At 49.7% G+C, this 20,520-nt stretch overlaps 1 protein-coding gene and 1 long non-coding RNA gene across 5 annotated transcripts in view; one reads left to right on the plus strand and one right to left on the minus strand.

The window, feature by feature from the left end:
- Positions 1-1,845: 1,845 nt before the first annotated feature.
- On the minus strand, positions 1,846-10,325 carry LOC118976228 (uncharacterized). Of its 2 annotated transcripts, none has more exons than XR_005064217.1 (4): positions 10,172-10,325; positions 5,390-5,479; positions 2,885-3,127; positions 1,846-2,286 (listed from the first exon to the last, which is right to left on the minus strand). It is a non-coding gene; the product is annotated as an uncharacterized LOC118976228 (long non-coding RNA). The 2 variants fall into 2 exon arrangements; XR_005064218.1 differs by lacking the exon at positions 10,172-10,325 and adding an exon at positions 7,898-8,023.
- A 1,648-nt stretch (positions 10,326-11,973) lies between these two features.
- The window catches only part of XYLB (xylulokinase), a 37,892-nt gene continuing 29,345 nt past the window's right edge, over positions 11,974-20,520 (plus strand). Inside the window, exons 1-4 of one of the 3 annotated variants that reach the window (XM_037030640.1) lie at positions 11,974-12,112; positions 13,373-13,455; positions 17,315-17,384; positions 19,099-19,179. In XM_037030640.1, the coding sequence (XP_036886535.1) occupies positions 12,056-12,112; positions 13,373-13,455; positions 17,315-17,384; positions 19,099-19,179 (291 nt within the window). In that variant the 5' untranslated portion in view covers positions 11,974-12,055. Of the gene's footprint in view, positions 12,113-12,250; positions 12,484-13,372; positions 13,456-17,314; positions 17,385-19,098; positions 19,180-20,520 lie in introns of those variants that run through there. The other 2 variants (XM_037030638.1, XM_037030641.1) reach the window with 2 other exon arrangements.

Below are 20,520 nucleotides of genomic sequence, written 5' to 3' on the forward strand. Positions count from 1 at the left end.
CAACAGGATGATGGATATGGACCCGGAAGAGACCACGAACAGACAGGATGACTGAGGTCCAGGCCCTCAGACGATCTCCGTAGAGTTTATGAGGCTGTGTATTCTAGGCCACAAATTCCAAGCCTAGTCCAAGTGGAGAGGCAGGTCAGTCCTCGAGATCCCAAAGTGGCATCTTCGCAGGGAGCTAAGGTGTGATGAATTCTAATAAAGCTGTCATGTTGGCCTTGAGACGGCTACGTCAAATTGTCTTTGTCCGGAGACCCGGAGACCCAGGTGCAGAGGATAGTGGGTCAGACAGGCTCATGCAGAGTCCTTAATGTCTCTCGCTAACTCTCGGGGACAGCCGGGAGCCCTCTGGGTGAGGTGTGGGTGGGCCATGTCTGTGAGGGCCAGGAGCCGGCAAGGGCAGGATCGTGCCTCCACACTGCCCGCATCCTCCAGCCCTGGCACCGGCTAGTGTGGGCGGGCTTCCCGCTCTGGTGCATGCCGAGGACAGGTGTCACTGTCCCACTGTATGCACCTGTCGAGGCCACGGCTGGAATGTGAAGGAATAATGAGAACTCCCATCTATACTACATGGCACAGGGCTTTCTCACTCCATTTTTCCTTTGATGTTCCCAAAACAGGATGGCCTTGGGGATTACCCATCTCAGCCTCCTCTGCAGGGGTGCCTTCCCTGATGGCTCCAGCTTCACTGACCTCTGACCACCACCACCCTGAGAATGATCCCCAGAACCTGGGTCACAGTCCCAAATGGCCTGAGGGCAAGCCCGCCCTTCCCAGCCGCCTACGGGCTCCCCAGGTACAGCCCAGGAATCCTTACCCATTAGCCAGATGGAAACCTCTGGATCAGGCCCTGGCCTCTATCTCCTTTTCCCTGGAAGGGGGTGGGTTCCAACAAGGCCTCTCTCTCTCCCTCTCTCTCTCTCTGCTATTTTATTGGAAAATCATCAACTTGCAAGGGAGGAGCTTCTGAGAGGACAGAAAAGAATGTCTGTCCTCACGCAGGGAGGGCAGGGAGGCCCTGAGTCTCCAGGGCGGGACTAGAGGGCAGCATAGCGGAGTTGTGGCTTCTGGCACCCCGTCCCCAGCGCACTGCTTTGAGTGTACGCCTCCAAACTCTGGGACAGCAAAAAGCTGGTGCCACACCTTCCCCTGTCAGTGTTGTTTTCTGGTCTCTCTGCTCTTCACCAAGTTCCCCAGGATTGCCCAGGCAAAGGGAGCTCGCAGAGCATTTCTTCCGAGGACAGCGGGGTGCTTTAAATGCCCCCTTGCTTTTTGTGGGGCCTCACCTTTGACCTGTGATGGGAAACATCTACTTCAGATGGCTTTGCTGGAAGGATTCAGCCAGTGCCATGTCACCTCTTTGCTTATGTTCAACATTTTCAGACTTTTAAAATTTTACCCAATCTTATGGTTGTGTGGTGATATCTTAGGTTTAAACTTACCCTTAGCTCCTTCCTAAGGTGGTTGAGCACCTCTTCGTAAATGTGTTGGCCACTTGGGTTCCCTATGAAGTCCCTAGTTAGGTCTTTTGTCCAATCCCGCATTGGGTTGTCTGTTCTCATTTTCATAGATTTGCAGGAGTATATTACATGTTCTTTGCAAGTTTATTGTCAGTTACACGTGTTGCAAATAGCTTCTTGCCCCTTTAGTTTGCCATTTCACTTAGCTTTTTTTTTTTACAATTTCTTTCTTCTTTTTAAAAAATATGAATGCCTAATTTTTCCCAGATCCCTTGTTAAAAAGATGCTCTCCCCTCCCCCACTTTTTTCAATGTCATCATAGGTCAAGTGACTGTGTGTGGGGGTTTGATGCCAGATTCTCTTTCCTGTTTCATTGGCCGGTGTGTCATTCTTGCACCCATACCACATTTTCTTGGGTACTGTGGTATATTAAAGTCTTAAAATCCAGAAGAGTGAGTTCTTCCACAGTGTCTTTCTTTAAGAGGGTCTTGGCTTTTCTTGGCCTTCTGGATCCCTGGGGATCCCCCGGGACTGGTGAACCGGCCTTCTCTTCAGGAATTCCCAGGTGGTTCCAGCCTGCGGGCACAGGACACACAGGCTCTTTCCTGGGGGTCCGGCCCAGCCACACAGAGGAGCCAGTGGGCAGACAGGAGAGTGTCACATACCCATCAGCACAGTCCAGTAGCTCCGGGACCCGCTCAGGTTCAGCAGGTAGACCTCCCAGACCCGCCCCTTCTTCACAAAGCAGGTCCCCGAAGTCCACCCAGCTGGTGGAGAGCTGCAGCTCGGGCACGGCCACAGTGGCCCGCAGGGGCACCACCTAAGGGGACAGAGCATTAAGTTGGTGGGGACCAGGTGACCTGGCCCAGTGCTTTAGGGGCCCATGGGCCCTGCCAAACCATGTGATACTTGGTTTGATACGGATGCTTCTGAGAGCACCATCTACAGCCAGAGGCTGCTGGCAGGATTCTCCGGAGGTAGAGGGCCAGGAAGGCACCACCTGTTCCCCGGTCACCCTGCCCTGATCAGGCTCTGTGGTCTCTGCTCCCCAGGTGAGCCTCTTTCCTGCCCCCCTCTCCTCTCTGTTCCAGCCCTGTGCTCCTCTTGGGCTCTGGGCCATCTCGCCTTTTCCCAAGGCCTCTCCAGCTCCGCTCCACACCACGGCCCCGCGATCTTCCGTCATAGCCCACAGAACTAGGCCCGTGGTGTTCGACCTGGTGCGCAAAGCCCTGCGAGAGCCCAAGTCACCCTCAGCGGCCTCAAGCGCTCACTTCCCCTACCCTTCAGCCCATTCCCTTGACCTGACTTTGATGTGGTTTCCCTGTTCGTTAGACAGTGATTTGCAGAAGGCAGAAGAAGGTGCTGTCCTGCATTGTGGAGGGATTTTGGCGAATGTACAAATATTTAAGCGTACCTACCCTGGGACTCAGCAATCCCTTGTAAAAAATGACGACAGAGTGAATGGAGCCAGAACTCCCATCCCAGAGGAAACCCCCTGTACTCCTTACACGTCTTGTTTCTCAAACCTTTGAGATGGTGGAACAGGAGGTGATAAATAACCTTTGGACTGAGCCGAGGGCGACTCCGTGTCCCAAAGAACTGTTGGCAAGCACAACCAGAAAGCAGGGATTATTAGGACTGCTGGACTGGTGGCTACTGGACTGAAAATTAAAAGCATCCTTTAGAATAAACATCACTGTGTTGGCTTCTCTGCACCAATAGAAACGCCTTCCTTCTACTGATGGAATCGTCCCAACCCCCTTTCCCGTAATTCCCACTGCCTCTGTCTCCTCATCAGAACACCGGGCTTCTGCCTCCATCGGTGTTTCTTGAGCAGCTGTTCTTTTTTCTTTTTTTGCCAAACACGTGCCGTTGCCTCTTACTTTGGCCTTTTATTTGTAGGTTATCGCCCTCTTCTAGCAGGTACCCAAAGGAGATAATTACTAAAATATGAAGATACGTGTACAGAAGGAGGTTCATTGCGGCTTTGTTACATTTGAGGATGAAGAAAAAAGGGATGCTCACAGGGTGATCTGATCATAAATCCCTAAGTGGGCCCTAAGTGGCGGAGAGTCATGGCCCCGGGCATGTAACTTCTTAAGTGAAAGGGTTTAAGCCAGGCCTGTCCGCTGTTCTTTGAAATGCCAGCGATGCTGCCCCTTGAAGGGGGATTTTAACCTTCAAGAGGACAGGATCTCGTTAACTACCCTGTAACCCAACCCCCGCCTTGCTTTTTCCAGTCTTCCTTGCCTCCCTGCCTTGATTTCAAACACAGAGAAGAAGCTGCAAAGCGGTTATTCTGCACAGCATGTGAGACCTGGCTCCCTGGCCAGGTCTATCATTAGTTTGGTTCAAAGAGGCCTCGTAAAAATTCTCTATAGGTTTGGATGTTTCTTGCTTAGACACGTTAAAAAATACAGGAAAACCAGAAAGCGGCCTTTAGGTCATCACCAGGAGACCGTGCCATTCAGACTAAGTAATCGACAAAATTTATGTTTCATCTCTGTATTGACTGACGTGAAAAGATGTCCATGACATGATGCTGAGGGGAGTAAGCAGCTCACAGACGCTCACATGTAACGTGTACCAGTCACAGAAAATTTAGACATGTGCTTATTATACATAGAGGGGTGCTCATCAAAACGTGGAGTGATTGCCTCTGGGTGGGTTTTAAAGAAATTATTTTATACTTTTTCTTCTTTATATTTTTCTGCAATGTTAGAATTACAGAATATTAGACTATATATATGCATATTTACAAAGATTAATTTCTAACCTATCCCTATATATATATGCATATTTACAAAGATTAATTTCTAACCTATCCCTATATATATATGCATATTTACAAAGATTAATTTCTAACCTATCCCTATATATATATATATGCATATTTACAAAGATTAATTTCTAACATATCCCAAAGGAGGGAAACGTTTTTAAAAGTGTGTTTTTCTTAAGGGATGAGGACAGAAAGGTAAGTCCCACTGATCAAGAAATGCCTAATCCAACCTTAAATGAAATGTTCCAGAAGACAATGAAAGAGGAAGTACTTTAGAACTGATTTGAGACTCGCCCAGCCGTGATTAAAACACACAGATTACAAGTTTGACAAAGGAACACTGCATGCCCGCCACATTTAGAAACATCAGTGTGAAAACCAGAAGCATAAAATTCTAACCTAAACCTAGCGAAATGTTTAAAAAATGAAAATCCAGCTTGACCAGGTTGTGTGTGTGTGGTGTTTGTTTTCTTAGTTTCTGATTTTGCATTTTTCAAAAGGTTTCTCTTTTTCTCTGGCTTCAAAGATTAGCTCTTGGGTTATTTATTATTTTTGTATTTTCACGTTTTCCCGATTGCTTTTTTGCCTTCTTTCTATTTTCTTGCAGGCTCATGCTTTCTTTCTTCTGTTCCCCCTAAATTTTTGAATTATGGTGCATCTTAGTTTCCAGGGCTGCTGAACAAAAGGCACCCACAAACTGTGGGGCTTAAAAGGGACATTTACTTTTTCCCAGGTCTCGTGGGGGCTAGAAATCCGAAATCGATTCAGCAGGGCCGGGCTCCTTCCACAGACTCTTCCTCACCCCTCCCAGCTCCTGGTGGCTGCCAACGGTCCTTGGGGTTTCTTGTCTTGTTGATGTATCGCTCCAGTCCTTGCTCCAGTCCATCACTCTGGTCCAGAGGGCCTTCCCCGCTGCAGTCCGTGTCTGTGTCCAAACATCCCTCTTCTTAGGAGGACACTGGTCACTGGACGAGGGCCCCCCCTCCTCCAGTGTGCCCTCACTTTAACTTGACTGCATCTGCAAAGGCCTAATTTCCACACGAGTTCACAGGTTAGAATTCGAACGTATACACCCAGGAGACACAATTCTACTTGCTACATGTAGTCGCTTTATTTTCAGCATTTAAACAGATGCATTTACCTCTGTGTAGCGCCCGCAGGTTCCAATAAGGATGTTTTCATTCTCCCGCTTCCTAAATAGTGTGTTGTATTTTGACTTCCTCTGTGATCCCTAATTATATGAGACTGATTTAAAGTCCTAAGCATCTTGAGATCCCCCCATTTTTTAAAATATATTTTATTGATTATACCATTACAGTTGTTCTACCCCCCCATTCCCCTCCACCCACACACTCCCTCCCCCACCATTCTCCCCCCCTTAGTTTATAACCACGTGTCTCAAGTTCTTTAGATTCTATATTTCCCCTGCTATTCTCGCCCTCCCTCCTATCTATTTTCTACCTACCATCTATGCTATTTTCTGTGCCTTCTCCCCACTTCTCCTCCTCCCACCCCCCTGTTGCTAACCCTCCATGTGTTCTTCATTTCTATGGTTCCACTCCTGATCTAGCTGTCCTCTTGGTTTGCTTTTGTTTTAGGTGTGGTTGTTAATAGCTGTGTGTTTGCTGTCCTTCCACTGTTAATATTTTTCATCATCTCTTTCTTATATAAGTCCCTTTAGCATTTCATATAATAAGGGCTTGGTGATGATGCACTCCTTGAACTTGACCTTATCTGAGAAGCACTTTATCTGTCCTTCCATTCTAAATGAAAGTTTTGCTGGATAAAGCAATCTTGGCTGTAGGTCTTTGGATTTCATGACTTGGAATACTTCTTTCCAGCCCCTTCTTGCCTGTAAGGTCTCTTTTGAGAAATCCGCTGACAGTCTGATGGGTACTCCTTTGTAGGTGACTGTCCCCTTATCCCTTGCTGCTTCTAGGATTCTCTCCTTCATTTTAGTCTTGGCTAATGTAATTATGATGTGCCTTGGTGTGTTCCTTCTTGGGTCCAACTTCTTTGGGACTCTCTGAGCTTCCTGGATTTCCTGGAAGTCTATTTCCTTTGCCAGACTGGGGAAGTTCTCCTTTATTATTTGTTCAAATAAGTTTTCCACTCGTGGCTGTTTCTTTCCCCCTTCTGGTACCCCTATAATCCGGATGTTGGAACGTTTAAAGATGTCCTGGAGGTTCCTAAGCCTCTCCTCATTTTTTTGAATTCTCATTTCTTCATTCCTTTCTGGTGGGATGTTTCGTTCTTCCTTCTGGTCCATTCCATTGATTTGAGTCCCAGTTTCCTTTCCATCGCTATTGGTTTCCTGGACATCTCCCTTCATTTCAATTAGTTTAGCCTTCATATGTTCCTCTAATTTGTGACTTTGTTCCTCTAATTTGTGACTATAATCTACCAGTTCTGTGAGCATCCTGATAAATAGTGTCTTAAATTGTGCTTCTGAGAAGCTGGCAATTTCTTGGTCGCTTAGAGTTATTGGCTTTGGGACTTTGAGTTCTTCTTGTGCCATCTTTTGGGTTGTTCGTGCTTGTTCCATAGCAGGATCAGAGCCCTAAAGTGTTCACTAGAACAGGGCAACTAAGTCGCTGGGTTGTGACGTTGTATGTGGGGGCGGGGTCAAAGAGGGACTCTGGCGTCCTGTCTGCCGCCTGCCACCCTGGCCCTCACGGGTGCCGAAGGGCAACTCAGTCGCTGGGTTGTGACGTTGTATGTGGGGGCAGGGTCAAAGAGGGGCAATGACTTCCCTCTGGCGCCTGCCTCCGCGACCACCACCAGCACCGCAGCCACCACCGTCACCAGGGCCACGCGCCCCACTCCACTGCACGTGTGCCACCGCTGTCGGTCCTCTAGCACTGGGTTCACCCCCTGGGGCCTGCGTGGTCCGTCTCACTGCGCGCGAATGTGCGACCTTGGTCAGTCTGCCCCGCACCCCGACTAGGTCCGGGCTGCCTGCACTCCTAGGTCTGTCCTTCCCGACCCTGCTCCGCTGCTGGCTCTGCCTCTCTTACCATCCCCATTGAACGGTTCGTAGCTGTCAGACTTCCGTATAATTCGGTTTTCTGGTCTCTGGGTGTGTCTTAGTTCTCCAAAACTTTTGTTGTATCCAAACTTGGTTGTGGGAGAAGGCACAGTGTTTCCACCTATGCCTCCATCTTGGCGGAAATCTGAGATCCCCCCATTATTGCTGCTTCGTCCTCTGAGTTTTTGTTCTTTATTCTTCTAGTCCACAAGTTAAAAGGTGAACAATACAGACTTAATTAAAATGCAGACGTCACCTCCCAGCCACCCATTTCTCAATCCCACTCCCACAGATAGTCGCTAACAACTTGGAGTATGACTTTCTAGAACTATCTTTTGTGTACACAGTGGTACTGCGTCTAATGATCTGCCTCAAATGTCCAGGCAGTGGGGGAAAGACAGGGGCCAAGGGAGGAATACGGTCAAATCAGACACAGGGAAGAGAGCTACACCAGCAAGTTTCCTAAAATCAGATTTGCTTCCGAGGTGGGGACAAGCATACATAGCAGAAATGTCCACTCTTGGTAAAAATAAGCCCTTTTCTCCACAAAGCTCTTTGCAATCTGTTCTGTTTAAACACCAAAGTCCTCAGTTGCATGAGTTAACTATTAGCAGGACCCACCCCTCACCCTCGAACCTGGACAAACCAACCAGTGTGACGGTTCCAAAGATTTATTTTCACTTGTAACAGTTTCCCACTGACTGATGAAGGACTTGCCCTACCTTTGAGATGGAACAGACAGAAGAATGATTTGATTTCTAACATATCCCAAGGTGAAATCTTTTCTAAAATTTCCGACAGAGAGGTATAACAAATTCATAAGAAGTCTGAGCTCGTAATTGATTTGTCTCTTTCATTTCCTAATTTCATATTATTTTTGATTCAGTGACGTTTATCTTTGCCTCAGAAGTGTAAGGGACAGGAATTCAGGCTTCTGACAGACTCCCAGGGTTTTGCTCTTCGAACTACTCATTTAGAAACTGTAGATAAGCCTGAGGTGCCACCACGTGTTCCTCACGGGAGGCCTGCTCAGTAAAATGTGGGGCTGACACACCACTGAATACTAGGTCGGGGTTCCCAAGTGCTTTCACTTCACAGCACCCCTAAAAATGCAACAAGTTTTCCACAGTACTCCCAGGCCAACAGAAAATGGCTATCAGTTCTGTTCATGAAGTAGTTAGGTCCAAACAGCTTAACTTACATTTATCTCCGAACAACTTGGTAGCTGTTTGAAGAAAATAATACACATAAATGGGAGGGGAAAATACTTCATTTGATTCTTAATCAGAATCTCTTCCCAAGGTGATGCGTGTGCCCCTTGGGCAGAGTGCGCCTCCTCAAACGCTGGGATCAGAGGGGACACTGCCATCCTTTTGTTTCCCCTCAACTTCCCCGCAGTACGTGTGCAGGGTGAGTGCAGGCAGTCTGGCTTCCTCACCCAGGGGTCCGGGTAGCCGAGGGAAGCAGTGTTCCCATAGCCTTGGAGGGTCTGATAACCAGTGCTCCCACAGCCTTGAGCCTGGGTCCGATAAACTGTTCCCATATTATGAAGTGAGCTCGCCTGTGCAGAATTATGCTATGTTATATAATTTCTGGCATCTTGGTTCGCCTCTAGTACTTACACAGGGACTCCCTGCTGGGAGCAATGATGATGAGAGACTCGCAAGGGGACAGGTGCCACAATGGGTGCCACACTGGGGAGTAGGAGCCCTGACATGAGACATGCAGATAGGCGTGCAGTATGCAGCATGTGAGGCTTGCCCACCCATGAATAAAGGCCTGCCAGACATCCCAACAGTTCCGCGAATATTTTTTCCATCTGCACAAATACCATGAACCTGTCTGGCCTTGAAGGGTGGCAACACAACTTTCGTCTCACTGCAACTGCTGCAGACACAGCTTGGCAAAGACAGGAGGCTATGGCACGGAAAGGAACCCAGCACACCGGAATGTCGGCCTGGGAGCTACCTGAGCGAGCAGGGCACGTGGCGCCTGACAGGTGCTGAGTGTCACTGTGTTTTCTTAGAAAAGTACAGATACCCCGCAGGCACCTGGGGGGTTCCCTGTGGCTTCTCAGGCACCCGGTTTGGGAACCACAGAATTAGATATACACATAAGAATATAAACGAACCGTGAAAACAGTGCTGAGTAAAAACACTTAAAAACTATGACCTACGGGGATTAGCCAAAGAATATATATGTGTGTGTACATAGCTCATGGACGTGGACGACAATGCTATGAAGGGGGTGGGGGTATGGAAGAAGGCAAAGGGTGAGGGGATGGGACATTTGTAATAGTGTCAATAATAAAAATAAATACAAATAATAAAGTAAACTATGGCCGACAGGGTGCCACTGGGTCTGCCCCTGCAAGGTTTCAATGACCCACCTTCAGATGGCTAAACAGGGGATGAGTTTCCATGCAGCATTTGACCCTATTGAGAGTTGCCTCCCAGGAAGGTTCGCCCTTTGGCTTCCACCACACCCCTCTCTCGTGGTCTCTTTTGGCTTGGCCTTTGCAGTTCCCTCTGGGGGTCTCCAGCTGTCCCGCGCTGAGTCCTTTCTGCACTCTCTAGGCCCCTTCCATTGTTGGCAGCTGCTGCTAATTCTCAAACCATTGTCATCAGCCCAGACCTCTTTCCCAAGCTGGAGGCGACATATCCAACAGCTGGCTCCATGTCTCCACGCAGACATCCACAGAAGACGTATCACACCATCTTCCCTGAGCCCGCTTCTCTGCCTGTGTGTCCTGACTCAAAGGACAGAGCCACCCCCATCCGGCAGTGGCCTGTACTAGGTTGCACTGGTGGCCGTAGTTCTTCACTCCTCTGTGCCTCACGCCCTCACCGCAGCCTCACCCCCACCACTTGACTTTGTTCCAGCCACGAGACTGACCCGTGGCAAAGAGGTGGAAGCCCAGATGCCTTTTCCAAGCCCAGACCTTCTGAGGCCTCACAGGTTGTTGGTTCTGTTCCTCTTACGCTCTGCTGCTTTGGAAGAGGAGCATGCTGGCAGCATTCCGCTGGTCCGAGGAAGAGAAAGATGAGAGACACGCCGGGCAGAGCCATTCCCACCGATCCCAGCCAAGGTCAGCTCAACCCGCTGACCTGCTGACCTGTGAGCGGCAATGAGGATTATGGTTTAGCCACCACTGTTGGAGGGGGGTGTTGTTATGCATCAACAGTTAACCCAGCAGGTCACCTAGACCAGAAAACTGGACAAGACCTTTGACTTCTCCCTCTCTCAGCCCACAAAGTCCCCAGAGCCCCCTCAGCCTCTGAGTCCATCCCTTTCTCCGCGTCCTTTGCACCTCTGTCCTAGGGCAGGCCTCCTGCCACCACATCCAAACCCTTTTTCTCTTCCTCCCCTTTCCCCGGTTCTCCACATGGCATCTGCAGCGCTCTGGGGGTTGTGCTGGGGTCACGTGACTGCTCTTTTGTGGGTGGGCTTCGCCTACTTAGGGCCTGGGTGAGGGAAGGAGCCTGGGGGAGACTGTCCACATAACAAATGTCCAAACCAAGGGTTCTCAGGAATCCTTCTATTACTGGATGCCCCCTCAGGACATCAATAAGAAAGATAACACAATTTGGAATTAAGATGTCTGTCCTCGTTTCTTGCTAAGGGATCAGATCATGGATATGCCGTATCCTTATGTAAGCAAATGGGCTTTCAGACCTGCAGCCTGCTCTGTGGCCACAGTGAGAGGACCGTTATATCAAGAGAAAGGATGAGTCACCACAATGGCAGAAGTGCCACAACCCAAGGGAAAGGTACCTGGAGTAAGACAAGGCCATCCTGTGTGGGAGCTTGAGAAGAAGCAGCCAGCGGCCTTGACCTTTGTGAGATATTTGTATATTGCCACGGGCCTTCTCACAAGGCTGCCCAGCAACTTGTCTTGTTTAGTGGTTAAATGTGGATTCTGGAGTCAAACTTAGCGGCAATGGGCCCAGTTCTTGCTGTTGGTCTTGGGGTCTGGGGCTAAGAGGAGGGTCTGGGCTCCAGGGAGGGTCCAGGTGGGGGTGGGAGAGAGAGAAAGAGAATGAATGAGACCATTGCACAGGGGCTCTGATGGGTTGAGAAGCTTCTGGGAGGAGTGTCACCTGACTTCCGGAAGAAGTCAGTCCTAGGGAAAAGAAGGATGTGTCCAGGTGGAATGAGGGGAAGGACGGTGTCCCCAGCTCCAGGAAGATAGGGAGGGGGTCTAATCTTGGTTCTCATTCCTCCTTCGGCAGGAGCAAATGAGCCCCTCCATGGGGGCATCCGGAGTTCCGGTTTTAGTTACAGAGGTGGGATGTGGCACATGGGCCACTCCCACTGGCTGGGTCAGGACATGGCCTGCTGGAGCCCAGTGCTCCCAGCCCCAGGGCACATTGCCCTGTGACCCATGAACTACCACCATGAGTGGACAGCTGTTCCAGTCCCCAAGACACGGCCATGGAGGTCTCCAGGCCCAGGGCCATCAGAGACATAGGTAGAGACAAGTCTGCTTCAAGTTGGATGCGGAGGAGGGAAGGGGTGCGGGGGTGGGAGGAAGCAGGCTGCACTGAGGGCGCCGGTCTCTTGCGCAGGTTCGAAGTCCTCAGTCCGGGTCCAGGTCGCGTCCTCGCCCCCGTCGCCCGGCAGGCGGAGCCAGAGCGCAAGCAAGCCTGCCGGTGACTCGGGTCCAGAGTCTGCCGGGGCGGGGCGAGGGGCCGGCCCCTGCGTCTCTGGGCGTTGGAGTGCGGCGACCGTCGCGCCGGGGAAGGGACGGATTAGCGCGCCGCCTGACTCTCCGTGGCCATGGCCGAGCGCTCCGCTCCCCGCTGCTGCTTGGGCTGGGACTTCAGCACGCAGCAGGTACTGTCGCGGGCCGCAGGCCGCGGGCCCTGGGGCCGCCTCCCCCGCGTCGCGGGACAAGCTGGTGGGGATCCTGGTGTGGGGACACCTGGGTCGAGCCGCGGGCGCACCTTCCTCTCGAACTTCTAGGGGACCCCGTGCCCGTGTCCTACGACGCCTTGTTAGTGCCTCCCTCTCGAAAAATACCACAGCGCCCCAGCCTGTACCCCGGCCCTCCGGGAAACGGCGTCCGCCTCCCCCTTCCTCCTCCTACCCCGCGACCGGATCCGGGGGGCACTTGGCGGGGAAGTGCCCAGAAGGGCGTAGGGACCCAGCGGGCTCCGCGCAGTCACAGCCACCGAGTGACAGGAACTCGAAGGAACTCAGCCACTGTAACTACTGCAAGACGGGGGAACCGACCGACGACGGGTAGATGAGTACACAGGCATAACCAGTGACCTGGAACCGCATCATCGCTTGAAACTTTTTTTTAAGTGCAATCGGCACAATATACACATGAACTTTGTTCCACCCTTGTTTGGCACCAGCGTGCCCGGGTCAGCGTGACAGCACTGCTGGCCAGAGGGTGCGCTGTGCTGCTCCGAGGATCCTGCAGGCCCTCAAACGGACAAAAGTGGTCTTCATACTGGGTGTGGGTGCCAAGGCGCTCCTTCCTAACCAGGGAAGTCAATGCAATTGTAATCGAACCCCTCTTCTCGGAGGAGCCAGGCCAGTCCGTGACCAGAAGTCCTGTGGGACCCTGGACAAGTCAGATGGCCTTGCAGGACCTCAGTTTCCCCATCCATCTAGGAAAGAAATTATACCTTTGGGTCTGGAGGTTTACTGCATTGGGGCACGGTATGTTTCCCGACCATGGCCATGGCCTATGGGAACAGCCCAGGGGCCTTGGCCTGGTAGCTCAAGCAGACTGCCATTTCTTCCCCTCTAGGGCTTTTTTTTTTTTTTCCAGGCTTCTGGGTCAGGTGCAGGGACCAGCTCATCTATGCACATCTATCTCTTAGAGAGTTTTGGCTTTGGCTGTTTGATAGGCAGAGATTCTTTGAGCTATCTGAGTGTTTCAACTCGGTCTCAGTGTCTTCATTATACTCAGTCTTTGGGTATGTCCCCAGGTAAGGCCCGTGATTACCATGATGCATCCCACCCTTCCAGCAGGTCTCCAGGTTGAATCGCTCACTTCTAGGGTGCTGGGCGCACCTGATGGTGTTTATCCCGGGGCCGTTGTAGAAGCTGCTATACATCATCTTTCCGAATGCCTTCCAGGTGAAAGTTGTGGCCGTTGATGCAGAGCTGAATGTCTTCTATGAGGACAGTGTGAATTTTGACAGGGACCTTCCAGAATTTGGGTATGTACGTAGCGTACACGTTTCTGTCTGGCGGGGAGGGGTTGGTTTGGGGGTCTTCACTCGGCCTTTTGCATTCATAAACACACTCTTCTGGCCTCATCAAGCTACAGGAGTGGTGGTCTTGGTGGAACTCTCAGCACTAGGAAAGGAATTGTACCCTTGGGTTTGGAGGTTTACTGCATTGGGGCACTATGTGTTTCCCGACCATGGCCTTGGCCTATGGGAACAGCCCAGAGGCCTTGGCCTGGTAGCTCAGATCCCTACAGACATGGCCCCTAGAGACATCTCCAAACCTTAGCCTGGAAAGCTCTCTCCTTCATTCCTTCCCAGTTCCATTCATTCATTCATTCATTCATTCATTCATGAATGTATGCAGTAGATGCCAGGTGGGACTTTGCATTAGGTACTGTGCTCAGTGCTGAGAACTTTCTCTAAAGGAGAATCATAATTATGTACTTTTTTGTCTGACTTTAAAAATTCAATATAATCACTTTGAGATTCATCCATGTTGTTAGATATATCAGTAGTTTGTTCTCTTTATTGCTCAGTAGTATCCATTGTATGAATGGATCGCAATTAGTTTATCCACTCACCTAATGAGAGAGACATTTGGATTGTTTCCAGATTTTTAGTATTTTAAATAGAGAGGCTGTGAAATTCACATACAAGTCTTTGTGTTGACATAAGCTTTCATTTCTCTTAGAAATGAAATGCCCAGAAGTGGCTAAGTTATATGGTAGGTGTATGTTTAACTTTGTAAGAAATTGCCAGTTCTCTTCCAAAGTGGTTATTTTAATAAAAATGTTTTGTGAATAAGCATTGCGCGTACTCGCTACATAATTCAAAAGAAAACAAAAAAGCATACAGTGAAAAGTCTTAATTCCCTTGTGAGCTCATCTCTTCCTTCCTGCCCTCCTTAACTGCTGTAGTTTTTGGTGTGTCCTTTCGGCGTTTCATACTGAAATATTAACAGATAAGAATATCCTCATTTCTCCCTTTCTTACACACACAGCACGTACCATTCTGTACTTTGCTGTATTCATGTCTCAATCACTGGGCTGTGTTTTCATGTCAGTACATAGAACTTCTGTGTTCTTTTTAGAGATGCATCATAGTCCACTGGGTAGATTTAGCATCTCCTATTTATGGATATTGGGTTGTTTGCAATGAAAAATGATGTAGTGAATTACCTACATAGGCTATCACATACAGTGCCAGTTTATCTGTGAGACAACATTTCAGAAATAGCAATGCTGGTTCAAAGAGCAGATAGACGTATACTTTTGGAAGATGTAGCCAAATTGCCTCCCATAGAGATTGTATCGATTTGCACCCACCAGCAAGACATGAGAGTGTCCATTTCCCACCACACTGCTAATTCAGGGTGATCGTAAGAGAGGCTTTGGTTCTCTGCCAATCAGTGAGGTGAAAAATGATATCTCTGTGTGGGTTTACATTGCATTTCTTGTACGGTGAACAAAGCAGAGCATCTTTTCGTGTGATGAAGGACTACTTGAATTTATTGTTCTGTGGAGTTATTTTTCATGTTCCCTGCCCCTATTTCTGTTGGACTGGTTATCTATTTCTCGTTAATTTCTAGGAGCTCTTCATATCATAGAGGAATTGTCTCTGTTGTTATGTGAGTTGCAAGTATGTTTCTCAGATTATTGTTTCTTTTCACTTGTTATGGGTTGTTGCTATTGTTGCCATTCATGGGTTTTTGTTTTCTATGCCATTGAATTTCTCCCTCTGTTTTCCTATTACTTCTAAATTTGGGGTCATACTTTAAAAAAACCTTCCTTTCTCAAGATTATGAAGGAATTCACTTATGTTTGCATCTAGTTCTTATAAGATTTCAGTTTTCTTTTTCTTTATTAAAAATTTATTTTCAGAGAGAGGGGAAGGAAAGGAGAAAGAGGGGGAGAGAAACATCAATGTGTGGTTGCCTCTCATGCGCCCCCTACTGGGGAGCTGGCCCACAACCCAGGCATGTGCCCTGACTGGGAATCCAACCAGCAACCCTTTGGTTTGTCAGCTGGCACTCAATCCACTGAACCACACCAACCAGGGAAGACTTCAGTTTTCTTATATAAAAATATTTGGAATTTATCTAGGTTCATGCCAGGACATTTATATATACATTTAATTTTTTCCAGATGACCAGTTGTTTTAACAGAATTTTGTAAAGATTTTATTTTGCTTTTTTTTTAGAGAGAGGAGAAGGGAGGGAGAAAGAGAAGGAGAGAAGCATCAGTGTGTGGTTGCCTCTCACGTGCCCCCAACTGGGCACCTGGCCTGCAACTCAGGCATGAGCCCTGACTGCGAATCAAACCAGCCACCTTTGGGTGTACAGGCTGGTGCTCAACCCATTGAGCCACACCAACCAGGGCTTAACATAATTTTTTTAGAAGTCCACCTTTACTTCACTGATTAGAGATACCGATTTCATCATATGCTAAATTTCTGTGTATGTTTAGGTCTATTTCTAGGCATTTTCTTTTGCTTCATTGGTTGGTGCCTCCTCTGTTCATGAACCAGTAACACATCACTTTAATTATTCCAGCTTTGTAATGGTATTTAATACCTGGAATTGTTGGTCCCCTCTGATTGCCCTTTCTTTTCAGTTTCTATGGCTACTTTTTCTTGTTCTTTGTCACTCTGTATTTTAGAATTAGCATTTAATGTTCCAGAATGCAAAATCATTAATATTTTTGAGATAATATTAACATTTATAGATTAACTCTGAAGGAATTGACAAGAGATCCAGTCTTTCTGTTAAGCACATGCTGTGTTTTTTTGTTTTTTTGTTCAAATGCTCTTTTGACCACTTTATGTATGTTTTAATATGTTTAATACACGGACTTTTTACATTGTAGTATATTGCAAAAATGACCCTAATTCTCCATGCCTCCCTGTACCACTGCCCTTTGCAATGTGACTGCAGCTCCTTTCTTCAAGAGATGGAGTCTTTCCTGGCCTGTTGATTTTAATGGGTACAACATGGGGGAAGTAACATTGTACCAATTCTAACCCTAACCCAGGCCGTTACTCTCATTCTTGGACTCCCGCATCACCACCACATGGACCAGCTCAGATTAGCCTGCTGGAGAATGAGAGACACGTGTCCTAGTTGCCCCACATCCCCAGCTAAGAGAGGCAGAATGCAGCCCCCAGAGGCAGAGCTGTGTAGCTACACTTAGCTGATCACAGATGCATGAGTGAGCCTAGCCGAGACCAGAAGAACCACCCAGCTGAGCCCAGCCCAGTGGCTGACCAACAGAATTTTGAGCTAAGTAGTTTCGAGCCATTATGTTTTGAAGGCTGTGACAAGGCAAAAGCTACCCAGTGCACATAGTTATTTTAAATCTTATTTCTAACTGTTTTATCATTTTGCACAAGGATCTTTTAGGGGTAATGAGGGGAGGGAAAGGGTTCCAAGGAATCTCTCATGGCTTGTAATCCAAGAACTTGGTCTGATAACCAAGAACTTCCCCACAGGTGCAGTATCTCCAGTAGCTATACCTCTACCTCTCCAAATGCAATGGATTTGGGAGGGTGTCTTATCCAGCCCCATGCCTGCCCCCCTCAGTTCCTTCTTGGCCATTGCACCAAGTGACACCATGCCTGCCTTCCAAGGCTTGTTTTTGCCAGTGTTTTCCGAGAATTGCCACCTCTGGGCCACTCTGGGCAATTTCTGTGCCTCTTCTTTTCATCTCACTCAGCATTTGTGCCCGTTCCATCTAGGGCTCCCTCTTGAGATTGGGGGAGGGGCATTTCTGCTACCACTGGAGGTACCCAGGGTCTGCCACCCCTGTGCCTCTGCCCAAGCTCTGTCCCACAGTCTCTCTTGTTCTCGCAGGACTCAGGGTGGAGTTCATGTTCACCAGGATGGCCTGACAGTGACTTCTCCAGTCCTGATGTGGGTCCAGGTAAGCACAGGGGTTCCTGTCCCTCTCCTGTCCACAGCCTGTCTTACCTGCAGACCTAGCTCAGGAGAGCATCTGTTGAGACCAAGTTCTCACAGGGAAACGGACTCTGCTTGGTTCCTAGGGCCGGCTCCGCCTCAGCTGGTGTCAGCACTCCTGAGCTGAGAGAGCTCACAAAAGGCTTCTGTGTTCTGGAGCCATAGCGGCCGGGACGTCCAGCCAGTCTTCATCTTTAAAATACCACAGAGCAGGCCTTTCCCAAACACTCTGCAGTCACCCTTGAACCCTGAGATCCAGACACAGCCTTGGGTTCTTAGTGCTCTGTCCCCAGCCCGCACATCTCCCAGGGCAGGGGCCTCTGGATGGTGGCTCATGACCTGCCCTACCAGGTTCAGATGGATCCCAGACAGGCCTGCCCATGCAAGACCAATGAGAAAGGAAGATCTCTGTTGCTAGATCCAGGTGACCAATGGGGCCGCAGGACTGGGGGTGTGGACTCCACAGACAGGTGTAATGGGGCTGGGGGCTGCTTGATATGCCACCGGGCACCCAAGGCCCTGAAACTGGAGGCCAGCCAAAGGCAGGACCCTGCGCGCCCGTCGGAAGCTTTCCCATCCCTCCGATACCCGTGTGACCAACCTCCTGTAGTGAACTCTTTCTGCTGAGACAACTAGTGTGATTTCTCTTTTGTCTGCCTGGCCCCGACTCATCCTGGAGGATGAGGTAGAGAATGAACTTCCACCGGGCAGGCTGGCTGGAATGTACTGCAGAGGGCTGAGCCAGACAGAGGGGCAGTGGTGGGGAGCAGGGGGGCAACAGGCAAGAGTTGGTGTCTAGAGATCCCAGTGATGATGCTGAGACCTTAACTTGGGGAAGTGAGCACTGGGTAGGGAGCCAGGCCTGGGGTTGGGGCCAGGGTGGTCCCTGTAACGGTTCTGAGCAGGCCCCAGGACTGGACCTGTTCTAGCTTTGCCAGTCCCTGCTCCAGCTGTTCCACGCACCCTGCGTGAGGTTGGCAGGCAGGGTTAGAGTTGAGAGTCCAGCCAGGACCATGAACAGGGTCATCCCCCTGCACAGGGTGGGTGGGGATGGTGGGGTTGGCCAAAAACTCAGATGGCCTCTCCACCCACAAGGAAATGCCAGCCTGGGGACTCGAATTCCTGCTGGGAAATCCCAGGGGAAGTGTCGAGCCCTCCTGGGTCCTGCCCTTCCCACCCCACCGTGGGGCCTTACTAGAGAGAAGGTCCTACCAGGTGGTGGATGGTGGGGGGTTGAGACAAATGGCCACCAGCTGTCCCTGCTCTCTCTCCGACCTTGCTCTCTGGGACTCCGATTGGGCCTGGGCCCCTTTCCCGTGGGAGTCCTCTGCTTTGCTCTCCACTTCTCTGTTGCAGAGAAGTGACTTCACTAACAGGGTGGGTTGAAAATGCAAATAAAAGAAACCAGAATTTGAGCCGCTTTGTTTTCTCTCTTCCTGAGTGCCTAGGAGTCACAAACTGGAGACGCAGAAATTAAGGGTTAGTGGTTTGTGCTTTCATACATTTAAAATGTTTTTAGTATAGCTCACCTTTTCGTTTGACTGATGCCTCCGTGTTTAATTAATGTGTCAGTTTCTTCTTTGTCACCCCCACTCTAATGACAGGCACTTCCATTTCGGTGTGGGGCTGCCTGGTTTTTATTTCAGTGCAGTCACGGTGGATTCTCTTTTTCTGCCCAGGCTTTGGATAGCATCTTGGAGAAGATGCAGACTTCAGGCTTCGACTTCTCGCGAGTCCTCGCCTTGTCCGGGGCGGGCCAGGTTTGTCTGCAGCGGGTGGCAGGGACCGCGTGAGGGCAGCTGTCCTGGGCAGCGGAGCTGGTGCCAAGGGGCCGGCACCCCGCAAGGGAAGGCACTCGGTCTTGAGATCCACAGCGTACATGTTGTTGTTAGTAAAAGCCCCCATCAGCTGTTTTGCCTTGGAGGGTGCATGGCTAGGCTCCTTACGGAAGGATCTGAGACAGTTTTAATGATTCAGCACAACGAAGGACAGTGGGTGGGGAGGGACCAGATGGAGGGAGCGTTTGACAGGGATTTGTTCTGATGAGGGCGGGGGTGGGGGGGTAGGGGTGTGGCTGAAAGTGCTCTTCTGTTTCCTGGAAGTAGGGCAGAGTCAGAAACTATACTAATAATGATGGCAGTCTTGTTAGTAGAGATGTTAGTAATAATAACGCACCTGTAGTGCGTGCCAGGTGCAGTGCTGGGTCTTTGGTATGATTTGGCTGAGTCCTCATGATATTGCTCTGTGGGGTGAGCACAGGGTTCTGGGCACGCTGCCTGCGTTTGGTCCCCAGCTCTGCCGTTCCCAGCAGCCACCTGGGTAATGTCCACCCAGCTCTGGTGCCTCCTTACCCTCATCTGCCACAGGCTCGATGTGAGTGTTAAATACACAAAATTTAACAGTGCCCAGTACGTACAAGCCTGAAGTTTTAGTTACTGTTTTTATTATCATTGCTGTTTACACGGGGACACTAAGGCACAGAGAGGTGATGTCACTTGTCCAAGGTCACATGGCTGCTGGGAGGGGAAATCAGGATCCAATCCAGTTTCATCCTGGGAACCACTTTGCTCCGTGTTGGGTTAGCCCTGGTTAGACAAAGCTTAGTAATGTTTCTGGAGACGCCTCTTCTTCCCCTGACCTAACAGGAATTGGTTGCTTCTGTCCTCCTTAAAATAAGCAGATTCCCTGGGTGATCTTGCCTGCCTCTCACCTGAACCCAAGCCTAGATACCCTCTCCTTCCCAGCATCCTCTTCGCCTCCGTGACCAGGTGTCTCATGAACACCCAGGCTGAGCACCCATCTACCGCAGACCTCCTCTTTCTCAGGGAACCTGGGGCCACATCCAAGGGTCCCCCCATGGGTTTGTACATGGCTCTTGAATCTATCGCCTCTTCTCCAATTCTGCTTCTGTTGCCCAGGCCCAGTGCCATCATTTTCCCATGGGCCTCTGCTTCAGCCCCCCTGCCTCCAGCCTGCCTCCTCCCAGGTTCCCACAAGCCCATTCATACCTTCAACTCTGGCCACATCCTGCTAATCTAGAGCCCCCACCACCTCCAGGATAAACCCCAGCCTTCTAGGCCTGGACATCAAGGCCCTGGTGC

The sequence above is a fragment of the Sturnira hondurensis genome, unplaced genomic scaffold (genome assembly GCF_014824575.4).
Source record: "Sturnira hondurensis isolate 20B ecotype Veracruz unplaced genomic scaffold, ASM1482457v3 Scaffold0020787, whole genome shotgun sequence".
Taxonomy (NCBI): domain Eukaryota; kingdom Metazoa; phylum Chordata; class Mammalia; order Chiroptera; family Phyllostomidae; genus Sturnira; species Sturnira hondurensis.